At 44.0% G+C, this 12,299-nt stretch overlaps 2 protein-coding genes across 6 annotated transcripts in view; both read right to left on the bottom strand.

Annotated features, from left to right (window-relative positions):
* The window catches only part of LOC128848797 (dual specificity protein phosphatase 22-A-like), a 45,453-nt gene extending 44,554 nt beyond the window's left edge, over positions 1-899 (bottom strand). The window contains exons 1-2 of one of the 2 annotated variants that reach the window (XM_054048959.1): positions 770-899; positions 555-630 (exon numbers count right to left, since the gene is read on the bottom strand). In XM_054048959.1, coding sequence (XP_053904934.1) covers positions 555-575 — 21 coding nt within the window. In that variant the 5' untranslated portion in view covers positions 576-630; positions 770-899. The remainder of the gene's footprint in view (positions 1-554; positions 631-769) is intronic. The other variant, XM_054048960.1, reaches the window with a different exon arrangement.
* A 3,843-nt stretch (positions 900-4,742) lies between these two features.
* LOC128848569 (cytochrome c oxidase subunit 4 isoform 1, mitochondrial) lies at positions 4,743-12,281 on the bottom strand. Of its 4 annotated transcripts, none has more exons than XM_054048544.1 (5): positions 12,176-12,281; positions 10,269-10,343; positions 8,046-8,213; positions 5,837-5,968; positions 4,743-5,018 (listed from the first exon to the last, which is right to left on the bottom strand). In XM_054048544.1, exons 2-5 carry the CDS (start codon positions 10,339-10,341, stop codon positions 4,882-4,884), a joined length of 510 nt encoding a protein of 169 aa, XP_053904519.1. In that variant the 5' UTR covers positions 10,342-10,343; positions 12,176-12,281; the 3' UTR covers positions 4,743-4,881. The 4 variants fall into 4 exon arrangements, with proteins under 4 accessions (XP_053904519.1, XP_053904521.1, XP_053904522.1 ...); XM_054048546.1 differs by having other exon boundaries at positions 8,046-8,210; XM_054048547.1 differs by lacking the exon at positions 12,176-12,281 and adding an exon at positions 11,050-11,162 and having other exon boundaries at positions 8,046-8,210.
* Between the last annotated feature and the right edge of the window lie 18 nt (positions 12,282-12,299).

Genomic DNA, 12,299 nt, shown 5'->3' with positions numbered 1-12,299 from the left:
GGCACAATAGCGAATTAGGGTTTAATAGGCTAACTGGATTGGTGAGTACTGGCTCTAGTGATGCTAATGGTGTGGAGTTCTTATTACCCCAGGAACAAGAAATGAGGGTCCAGACCCAATCTAACTTTTAACATTTTTTCCTAATGGTTTTATTATTCCCTTCCAGGAAATGATGTATTTGTATGTGGTAACACCTAGGAACTCCAGTCCTGGATCAGGACTCCATTCTGCAAGGTGCTGAACAAACACAGAGAAAAAAGACAGTCCTTACCCCCAAGGAGCTACTGTCTACATATAAGCAACCCAAGGATCCTTGCTTGTTTTAAAAATGATAGTCTTTAAAATCTCTCTTCTTTTCCCAGGGAAAACTACAGTTAGCCTCTAAGCTGTAAGAATCATACAGGGCATAGAAGGGGAAGACTTATCAGATCACATTTAGGGCATCCCCTCTTTCCTACTGGCAGTGCAGCAGGCGGGACAGGAGGAAAAGGTTCTTCATAAGCATCAGGGTTACTGCCTCAAATGTAACAGCTGCAGTGTTGAGGTGCATGTACCTTGCTCATTCCAGACCCCATGACAGCTCTTTCCCAAGGCAAAGGGTGCAGGTTTCTTCTCCGTAACCAAGACTCTCTGCAAACAAACAAATCAGGACAGTGAGATCTGCCTCCTCCAAAAGAACAAATCAAAGCTGTGTGTGCAGCTGCCAAGAAGCGAGAGTGGGACGCATGCACTGGGGGGAGTTTACAGAGCCCTAGCAAATTCAGCTCACCTACCAGCTGCAGCAGCTCTGCCTAGGTCTCAGCGGGACGAGGGAGCACTGTGCACTACAGACAGTGCAGGGCAGAGTTGGACGAAGGAAGGTTCCCAGGATGTGTGTGGCTCAGGTTTCTCTTCCGGATTCCCTGTCCCTCTGGGGACTCTCGCATGCACACCGGCTCTGAGGAAGCTTTTGGAGTTAGTCATTCACTCATCTCCATGCAGTACTGTGCCCTTCCCCTCTCCTTTGCCAGTCCAGTCCTGGAGCTCACCGCAGCAGCTGCAGCTGCAAAGGAAGGTGCTCAAAAACTCTGTGGTGGTGAAGAAATGTAGCACAGGAAGAGGATTTAAATATTTTAGTGAGACACTGTCTGTGTTAGTGCAGGTTCAAAGCAGCAGCAAGCAATCCCTATGCTGATGCAGATTCCCAGGGCATTCAGCAGGACACCTACCCACATGCAGTTGGCTATTATCCCCACGGCTGCTCCTTTCACCTGACAGTTTAAGTCTCCCTCCCTTCCCCCACTACTTTCCCTTCACCATCTGCTCCAGGCATCTCTGTTCACTGCTCTCCCAAGTGCTTCATGGCACAGCTGAGCTCACCCGGTGGGCAACGTTCTGCTAAAGTGCCGTCTGGACTAGAACTCCTACAGAACCAATTCATCTCTCTCCTTTTTTAGGGCCAGATTCTATTCTCACGTAAGCTATACTCAGACAAATCTCTACTACTACAATGATCAACACCCCTTTCAAGATCCATGGTTCCTACACATGCCTATCACAACATGTGGTGTACACTCTCGAATGAACTCGCATAGGAAAATGATAGAAGATAAAAACACCACAACACCCGGGTGAACACTTTTCACAAAGCAATCACTCTATCTGACCTATCAGTCCACATCCTCAACGGAAACCTGCACCTCATCTTCAAAAGATGAGCCTGGGAGCTTACATTCATAACTTTGCTCAACACTACAAATCATGGACTGAAGTGAGACACTGGTTTTATGGCTGATTGTTGTAATCAGGGTTATAACTAGAGAATTAACCCCTAATGCTGAGTTACGGCCCCCTCCCCCCTTTCCTTTCCACCCTATGACTGGAGGGGTGTTAATGGGCCACTTCACCTTGAAATATGTTAACTGCTGCTAAACAATCTGTTCCACCTTCTATTTCCTAGACCTGAAGAGCTCTGTGTAAGCTCCAAAGCATGTCTCTCTTGGTGGAGCTACTCCAGATTTACAGAGAGATACAGTCAGAATTTGGCCCATGGTATTTAAATGATTTTTTTTGTTTGTTTTGCAATGGGGGGGGGAGATGTTCAAGTAATTGAGCACGTATTGCGGGTGAGGGGGGAAAGTGGGTGTTAGATCAATCAACCTGTCCGTGGAGGCCAAAACAAACTCTCTTCTGAAGAGGTGCAACATTCTTTCAAACTGAAAAGTAGTCAGTAGCACACATCAGAGGCCCTTAGCACTAAGAAAAACAAAACAGCAGCAATCCAGCATAGTAGTTAAAACCTGGCAATCAAATATCTACACTCCAGCATGGGATGGAATGTCTGCATTACCCCCTAAATCAGAGGTCAGCAACATTTGGCACGCGGCTCGCCAGGGTAAGCACCCTGGCGGGCCGGGCCAGTTTATTTACCTGCTGACGCGGCAGGTTCGGCCAATCGCGGCTCCCACTGGCCGCGGTTCGCCGTCCCGGACTAATGGGGGCGGCGGGAAGCTGCGGCCAGCACATCCCTCAGCCTGCGCCGCCTCCCGCCACCTCATTGGCCCAGGACGGCGAACCACAGCCAGTGGGGGCCGTGATCAGCCGAACCTGCTGCATCAGCAGGTAAATAAACTGGCCCGGCCCGCCAGGGTGCTTACCCTAGCGAGCCGCATGCCAAACGTTGCTGACCCCTGCCCTAAATCATCATCTTCCAAACCAGTTGGATTCTTTGGAAACAATAAAATGGTAGAGACCTAATTCTAATTCCCAAAACAGATGGGAGGAGAAAAAATGACAATGCCCCTATTTAGGCTGCCAAAAAAAAAAAAAAGTACTGAATGACATGACCCACAAAAGGTACCAACATTGGTTCACAGGATACTGACAGGTGCTTTGAATTTCACAGTCGTCATTCTCTTCCAAGCTTAGTCAGGAGCAACAGAATTTTGCTGCCAGGTTTACCACTGCAAAACTGACCATACCACACTCACCTCTGTGATAGACATTCCAATAGTGGCAGTCCAGTTTACATAGGAGACATTTCAAAATGCCCAAAGGTGAGTTTGGTACACAACTTCCCTTGAAAGTCAATGGGAGATGGGCATCCGCCTGCCTTTGAAAATCTCCTAATTGTTATATTAAATGCATGTTGAAAGGTTCATTTCCTGAAACGAAGATTGATCACTTGACCTCTGGTAGGGTAGGCATTAGTAGGCAAGGAAGGGACCAGAAATTATTTGATGTATAGCTTTTTCTCTGACCATCCTCACCCCAGCATAGGAATGCCAAACTTGTGACTGGCTTTAGAATCAGGACACCCTCCCATGAAGGGGAAGCACTGTCTCCTAGTTTGCAGACAGGGAAACTGACAAAGGAAGTTAAAACCAACACTTAAACCCCCACTCAAGTGTGGTACCCAAAAATTAATGTGCACAAACTGAGACCACTTGTAAATATTTTGGCCTAAAGCCTTGCCCACAGAAATTTTATGGCACAGGTCACTGTTAAGTGTCTCCCTAGGAAAAATCCAGCAGCTACAGGATGTAGAAAGTGATCCCAGAGGTGGCTCACTCCACAATGCCACCAGTACTGATCAAATATCATGATGTGTTATGGGGCACTTCCCCCTGCCCAGCTGGATGCACTGTTTTTACACCTAAATTACTTCACACGTTATGCCATTGCTGCAAGAGAAAGGGTGTGACGTTGGAATGCATTCAGACCAAGTTTAGGTAAATACAAAGGGATTTTAGGTAAACAGCTCATTCCTATTGGATAAGGTATTACTCATTTCTGTAAACTTTAGTGTTGCTGACGTTCTTCCAGAGATGAAGAAGTGATCCATTTACATGGTCACCCTCTAGGATGAGAGGCTGACTAAGTATTAAGTGTGTATATTGAAATATAGTCATCGCCACATCTTGGATATTTCTCTTCTCCCTCAAGTAAGTTTTGTTAATTTGCATTAAAAAAAAAAAAAAAAAAACCACCAATAGTCCAGGCCCAAGCACAGATGAGCTAATGGCCTCTCCTTATCCCACTTTATTATAAATTTCCCCTGCCCTCCAAAAATGACAGTACAAGTGTGGAACTGACCATGGGTCAGAATGACAATGGAGGTCAGAAGCTAGACAGTGAAAATTCTCAGCCAAGTTTCCTTAAAAAAAGGTGGGGGGGCAAATGGAGTTAGATTGAAATCTGTCAAGCTACTGTGTTCTGCATAGTGAAATTCTATCTGTGGGATGAAGCTAGCTTCCAGGAAAGCTGCTGTGATCTGCTTGTACTGAATGCAGTTTAGATCTTTATGTAGCCATACTGATTTCTGGCTGTGCAACAGAAACACTTTAGATAGATTTTCTTCAGACTGTTTCTGTTAAACCCTTGCAACAAGAATTCCAAAATGCTTTGTGCTAATGAAAGATAAATCACCACTTAATAGTGGGACTTTCAGGGCCAGTGGCTTAGATAAAATCACTTGGTACACAGCAGCATGAAACTTCACTATTTCAGTAAAATAAGTGAGGATGAGGTCATGTACTGGAGTTTTTTAACCTGCATTTTTAATTTTTGTGTTATTCTCTATAAAATAAGACCCCCTAACTTAAAAGTAACTGGCAACACAGGTGTATCATTCCCCTTTACTGAACCCATAATGCTGTATCAACCCATGACAATACAGTAATACTTAGACTTCGCCCCTTAGCAAATTGTACTAATCATTACAGCCTGCACAACTGAAAGCATTTAAGATCAATACAAGAAACTTTCAAGTAAACCAGACATTTATTAGCATTTATATTTAAATGGAGTTTGTTCCAGTACATAAGCAGGGAGGTCACATGTAGGTAATGGAATCATTTCAAATTCAAGTGAACAGCAGGTCCAGTAATCCCAGGAGTGATTTTACTTCTTCCATTCGTTCTTGTCGTAGTCCCATTTGGCTGAGAAGCCCTCGATTGGGTTAACTCTCATATCCAGCATTCTCTTGGTCTGCATAGCCACCCATTCCTCAGAGAGGGTGTGAGGAACAGGACCATAAACTGCAATTCAAAATTCAGTTGGGATTTTATTGTGACACAATGACATTCAATGTCATCTATTTGATCTCATGAAAAATGCACTTTTATCAACTCAAAGCTGATAAATGCACATTAAAAGACCCATCCAATGAATAAGTCCCATAAAATCTATTTAGTTTCCTGCATGAATTCTAAATGTCCAGTTACGGATTTGTGGCTTGACGAGGATGCTATAAGAAAGGGCAGCCTTCTCCCGTAGCTCACCTCGTTAGCAGGGAGATGCAAGAGGAGTCCTGCCAACTCACTGTTGCAGGTGGTTGTTAGCCACTCATAACCTCCATCACAGAGAACAGTTAACTTTGGGAGAAAGGATCTGAGCTGGGCAGTTCTGAGCGTTAGAGGAACGCTAGGAGCAGCCAAGCATGTTGAGAAGGCTTGGACTGGAGTCTGTTATACGATTCTTCACTTTCTTGTAAATAAAGCTAGACTCTCAGAAGGGGGTGAGTTTTGATTCTATAGTGTGGGGACTGTGTTTTGAAGGAGGAAGGGAAAGCTGTGTGATCACTGGTACATGAATATGGTTTCCCCAAACACATCTGATTAAGATTCCGGGATGGTTAAGCTATTTACCTGCTTAAAGCCAATAGGAAAGAACCTTGTAGAAACCAGTATGGCTTAAGGTTTCAGCATTTCCTAAATCACAGTGTCTATCAGCATCATGCAAGATTTGGAGTTCTAAGCACAGTTTATAGTAGGAAAACTTTTTTTTTTTAATTGAAAATAGATGAGCTAGTTTGTAAGATTAAAGAACATGTTGTTCTTACATGTCGTTTACTTACCATACAGTCTCTGCCAAATGACAATAAAGGCAGTGAGGCCGAAGAAGAAGAGCATACCACCAATAACAGTCTTCCACTCATTTGATCCCCTATTCATTTCAGCAAAGGTCTCACAGAATTTGATACGATACACTGAAAAGGAGAAAGCATCAATCTTTTTTACTCCATTATTTGTACGCTACACAAAAGACTTCTCCCCTGAGTTTTAACAACTAGCACATGGCTCCTAAGGCTGAACATACATCTTACAGAAACTACAGTACATTTGTTGGAGTCTATTAGGTTTTTGGAATATTTTTTAATCACTTATTTTCCTCCACAAGTTTATAGATAGTGGAACCCAACTGTGCCACATCTATTTTAATCCCCCTTTTCAAACAGTTTATTGAACAGTATGAATCACTCAGCTTGGCAAAGAAGTGGCTGAAATTCTTGTGCATGAGGACTGGGGGCGGGGGGGGGGGGGGGGGGGGGGAAATACCTATAGAGAGGATACTAATTTGTAGAGCAGATCTAAATTGCACAGAAGTTGTAACAGCTTTTCAGTTCAATACCATCTTCCACACAAAGATCTCATGGCACTCTACAAACGTTAAGCTTCATCGCACCTCTGAGTTAAGACACTATGTTTAGCCTCACTTGTAGATGGGAAAGTCAAGGCACTAGAGTGATTGTATGATCTTGCCCAAGGTCACAAAGTGAGTGACAGAATCAGGAATAAAATCCAAATCTCCTGACTCCCTGCATGGTTCTTTCGTTTTAATAAGAATTGTCTCGTAGCTAATCTGGGGGCTGAATTGCATTTGAAGTTTTTTAAAAGGCTATTTCTACTCTGCTAAAGAGTCTTAGTTTCATCCGTATTTAAGGTATCTTGAAAAATATCATTTAAAGTGCTTATTGCATATGTAGAGAAGCTTCAGAAAGACAAACATATTACACCTTACAATGTTGAAGTGACACAAGACTCATGCCACTGGCAAAGAGGATATGACAGTACACATTGTACATAGATCCCAAGCTGTTGGGAACCCTCACAAGATACCTCAACACAGACTGGTATAAAGATACAGTTTCACCTGCAACTCTAGATGCCTGCGTGTCTAAGTCTGAGCTTTAGCCAATAATGTTAAGGTTTAATACTTTATTAATCACAGACTAAATGTATGCAAATATTTCAGTTCTGTGCAGTATCCTTTGCAATTAATTGCAGCTGCTGTTAGCAACAAGCAAAAACAAATGATATTTCCAGCCGTTTCCCCATCATAGAATAAAGAATCATATAATGTAATTCAGCTTTTTTAATGACATAAGCAGGGGAGTTGAGCGGTGTTAATGTTCTCCACTACCCAGTGTGAAACCTGGGTTTCACCAGCTTCCCTCTCCTTCAGCCAGCAACTTAAGTCTGTGGGAGTTAAGAAGTGCCTTTGACTGCTGAGCAGTCACCCCTCCACCTGAAGGATTCGGACACACAGATGGTAGCTGCAAAATGGGTGGAATGTAGAAGGGGGGAGGAAGCAGAAGCTTCTAAAGCTCTAAGGAGAGCAAGAGGATTCTCAGAAAGCCAGAGTAAGCAGTAGGGCAACATGCACAGCTTGATGTCCTTGACTACAGCATACAGCCTAAGCTCATTACAGCTTAAGTTGGGAATCACAAATGAGCAGTTATTTCGGAGCTCTTAAGAACATCTATCAGTTGGCTAAAGTAGTTGAGACACCCTGAAGTGAAGGAGAGAACTTGCAGGGTGATTCTGAAGTAACCAAGACGCTGCATCTACACCACTATTTGCTAACAGAGTTACCGCTATACAAACTCTACCATGGGGCCTTGATCAATGAGTTTAGGGATCAATGTGTACCACAGGGGGTTAAAAAAGGCAAGCCTTTGAGACAATTAGGACTCAGACTGCTACCGCAGATGACGGATACTGCGATCAGATTTTTTTTTTGGGGGGGGGGGGGGGGGCGGGGGGGAAGCTTTTGCATACAGAAGAGTTCCAATAACTTCAATGGGGCTCCAAACTGACCCAAGAGTCTCTACCCACACAGATCCATTTGCAGGATGAGGGCTTAAGACTAGAAAGTTGGAGGTTTCCTTCTTTGTTCATCTGTTTCCTGAGAGATATCCATCAATACTGTATGCACAACAGACCAGATTACATCATCCTCGGCAGTAGGGTTGTATTTTATTTTTCAGTGCCCTGAGTACCTACATCCAACCTTCTCATCAATGGAGAGGGCACTCCATGATGCCTTTTCCTTTTCTTTCAGGGCTTTCTGCTCAGCAGAGAGATTCCTTACGTATTCCAGTTGAGGCAGGGGAATGTCACGACGATCAATGTAATTTGGAAGACTGAAGTCTTCCACTTTCGCAACACCTGCTTAAGAGATAAGAGAGAGTCAAATGCACATATGTACAGAAGCCAAAAGTACCAGGAGAGCATACCTGAACTTCTAAGGTTAAAAAAAAGCCAAGTAAGAAGTTTTAAAGGGGGGAAATGCTTCAGTCTGATTTTTTTAAACTACTATTGTTATAAGAAACACCTAAGATTACTATAATTTAAAGATTAAAAGAGTAATTCTTTATCCAATTTGTGTACTCTGTGTGTGTGTGTGTGTGTGTGTGTGTGTATCACAGCATCAAAGGAGAGATTTATTTATTTTTTAAATACCCATTAGTAAACATTTTCAGACTACAAAAATTGGCAAAGGGTCTCAGAGGAACTTGTAATACCTGAAACTAATGTCAACTATTTTTTCCCTCCCAAAATGTACTCTATTTAAAGTTGACAATCTTCCTTTAAATACTTAGAAAGCCCTCAAGTTTTATTTTCCTACACAATTTCATGCAATTACCCTGTCTAGGTTCTATTAATCCAATATCCTTCTAGGGCTATTGTAGCTCTGTGATGCCATCTACTGGTGATGGCACAGATCATCAACTAAACTTTCTTGCTACTGGACAAGTAAAGCCTGGTCTACATTAGCAAATTAGGTCACTTTAGATGTGTCAGGGGTGTGAAAAATCCACATCCCTGAGTGGCGTTGCTAAGATAATAAATATAAAATAATAATATGTGGAGATTTATCTGTCTCACAGAACTGGAAGGGACCCTGAAAGGTCATCGAGTCCAGCCCCCTGCCTTCACTAGCAGGACCAAGTACTGATTTTGCCACAGACCCTTAAGTGGCTCCCTCAAGGACTGAACTCACAACCCCGGGTTTAGCAGGCCAATGCTGAGCAATGCATCCCCCAGGCCGATTTAAATCCCTGTGTAGACTGCGCTAGGTTGACGGAAGAATTCAAGTGCAGCTGTGCTGATGTAGTTTTTTAGGGATTGTCTACACTGGCACTTTACAGCGCTGCAACTTTCTCATTCAGGGGTGTGAAAAAACACCCCCCTGAGCACAGCAAGTTTCACCACTAAAGTGCCAGCGTAGACAGTGCACCAGCCCTGGGAGCCTAGCTATGCCCCTCGTAGCCTCTCCCAGCGCTCTGCCACAACTACACAAGCCACGTTAAAGCACTGCTGCGACAGCACTAACGCTGCCAGTGTAGACAAGTCCTTAGTGTAGATAAACTCTAAATCAGTGTGTGTCACCATTCCTTGATTCGGTTTTTGCTGCCTTGTTTTCACAGTTACTGCTTGATATTTGCATAAATATCCCATCATCTCCAAACACACTTAAGTTTGAAATGCCCAGCCTGTGCTGGGTCAATAAATAATATCCTTAAAGTACCAAATTACAAAAAAGATTCCCAAATAACGGTGTGCTGCCAACAAACCGTATTTGGCTCTCATAGAAATTGCTGTTATAGCAGAGCTAGGTCTGTGTTCAGAACAATTACAGATCTCAGTGTACTTTTATCTCAAGTTTTCAGAGAAATTTAATATTGCTCAGCATATAAGAACACGGATAGAGGATAAATTGCATTTTTAATGGCCATAGTTACAAAAATTCTTTAAATGCAATTTTGTGATCCTCTTGTGAAGTGTTTCCAAACACTTTTTTTTTTTTTTTTTTTTAAATAAAGACAGCTTCTTCTGTTAAGAGGACTTTCCAATCTTAATTATAATTATAATTAATGGAGATATCCCATCTCCTAGAACTGGAAGGGACCTTGAAAGGTCATCGAGTCCAGCCCCCTGCCTTCACTAGCAGGACCAAGTACTGATTTTGCCCCAGATCCCCAAGTGGCCCCCCTCAAGGATTGAACTCACAACCCTGGGTTTAGCAGGCCAATGCTCAAACCACTGAGCTATCCCTCCCCCCTACCAGCATCTTTGCTATTTGTACCAGTGATTAGCTTGGGCTTCATAAACGCTTGTTTTTACAAAATTTAAAGCTGCTCATAATGGGTGATTTAAGAAGAGGCACATAAAAGGTTAAAAGTTACTTCTGCAGTCATATTTAAAATTAAACAAATTACCTACCATGTCCTCTCAAGCAGATGGAGGTGGAAATGGCACGCTTGCCAATTAGGCTAAATGCCCTAGAAGCCAACATTTCTAAGGGGAGAAAAGATAGAAAATTACCAGTTAAAAGAGGTCAGATTCATAGATACAATTGGAAGAATGCGGTCCTCCATCTACTAGATTATAACAAAGCAATTGAAGACCGATGTGTTTTTTTCTAGGCTTCTTCTCCTAAGGAATCACATAATTGCCAAAACCCCCTCAACTCTTTCATGACCTTTCAACAAACCAGGGCTCATGGGCAGACAGGGTGATAAGAAGGAAAGAGATTTCAGATGCAATCTTGGAAGGGGAAGTTACAAATAATTAAGAATATTATTTCAAGAGTTGTGAAATATACCTTACCCCTTTGTGCATGGAGTCATTACGAGACCTACTAGCAACAGAAAAATTAGATTTTGATTGACATTGGAACAAGCATCAAAAAAGGCATAATGCCAATGGTCACCATGAAGATGAGTATTTAATATATTTTGCCCGTGTTACTAAAAATCACTTTAAAATAATTTTAAAAATTCTTTCAGCTTTAGTAACTTTATTTTTCTCTCTACTTTTCATTCCTCAGCTTAACTAATGAAACTAGATCAGTTAGTTTCAACCTTGTTTACAGAGGTTTTTGCACTACCAAGATGCTGCTGTTTTGGGGGTTTCAATTCTACAGGCAAATAACATTTTGAGGAGAATATGAGGAAGACATCTTGACAAATCAATAAGATACATTTAGAAAAATCCCAGACACCTTATTCAGTGCTTCCCAATGAATCCTAAATACTGTATAGTTAAAGGCATTGGTTCAGGCCAGATTTCTCAACTTCTTCATGAGGTGAGTCCTTATTAAAAGTTTTCATGACCCCCTTACATTTACTATAAAAGAGTAAACAAAATATTATAATATGCCTATATCATTTGTGTGTGTTACAAGAGGCTGACAGAATATGTGACCTTGAAAGGTAAGGGTGTATGGGGAAGTGGAAGGGCTAGCCTGTCTTTGAATTATTGTTATAAAATTTTCAATGCTGTCCAACACCACTCCCCCCCTTTGCGACTTCCGGGGAGGGGGAATCCAGTGACTGAGAAACACTGATCTAGGACTAAATTAAAGATGGATTCTATGTCTGACTATGACTCAGACTACGACTTTAGTAGTAAGATACAATCTCTGTGTTTGTACCCTACCCAACAGAAGCATCCCAAACAAAAATTAATTCATGTTTCCAAAATGCTGGGATACTACAGTAACGGGAGCACGGAGAAGGCAATAAATTAGGACGATCTCTCCTGTCTAGCAGGAAGCTCTCTGGAGCAGGGACTGTGTGTATTTTGTGTCCTGTCCACCAGAGACCAGCATTCAATTATTAAATCCTCTCTTCCTGCTAGGGACCTCACCCCCACCTGATTAGGGCTGAGTTCCCAGCTCGATCTCCCGGGCCCGGCCTCCCACAGAGCTCCAGCGCCACTCGGCCTCTGCTTGCCCCCTCTGCCCGGCCCAGCGACGAGCCGATCCCGCCAGCGCACGGGCAGCCCGACTATTACCTACCCGCGGGGGGGGGGGCGGGGCGCCCTCGAGGGAAGCTGGAAGCGGAGGCCGCAGGGGCCTGTGAAGCGGGACAAGACAAGGGGGGGGGGGGGCGGAGGGTCATGGGGCACATGGGGGGGGGGAAGGGGCCCCACCCCCTACATGGCCCTATAACAACCCCAGGCCCCAGCGTGTCCCCTCGGCCAGACAGCGCTCCCTCACCCCCCCCCCCCGCCCGGGATACCCCTCCCCTCACCGAGCTCCCCTCCCCCACACCGGGCTAGCTCCGGGCGGACCCTCCCCCCTGTCCACGGAGGCGGAGTCTGACCCGGCCCAAGGCCTGTCTCACCCGCCGCTACCAACGACCTGGCGACCGTCCTCTACGCGGCTGCCGTGCCGGAGACGAGAGAGGCGAGGCGGAAACGCTCTGGCGCACAGCCCGCCGGGATAGTGGAGGAGCGCGCTGCGGCTGG

Source organism: Malaclemys terrapin, chromosome 14 (genome assembly GCF_027887155.1).
Source record: "Malaclemys terrapin pileata isolate rMalTer1 chromosome 14, rMalTer1.hap1, whole genome shotgun sequence".
Classification (NCBI taxonomy): Eukaryota; Metazoa; Chordata; order Testudines; family Emydidae; genus Malaclemys; species Malaclemys terrapin.
This window is presented reverse-complemented; position numbering and strand designations above follow the sequence as displayed.

Coding starts and splice junctions, on each gene's coding strand:
- LOC128848569 (XM_054048544.1), bottom strand. CDS start 10,341: ATGTTGGCTTCTAGGGCATTTAGCCTAATTGGCAAGCGTGCCATTTCC. Junction 8,214..10,268: donor CATCTGCTTGAGAGGACATG/GTAGGTAATTTG, acceptor TTATCTCTTAAG/CAGGTGTTGCGAAAGTGGAA. Junction 5,969..8,045: donor CATTGATGAGAAGGTTGGAT/GTAGGTACTCAG, acceptor TCTCCTTTTCAG/TGTATCGTATCAAATTCTGT.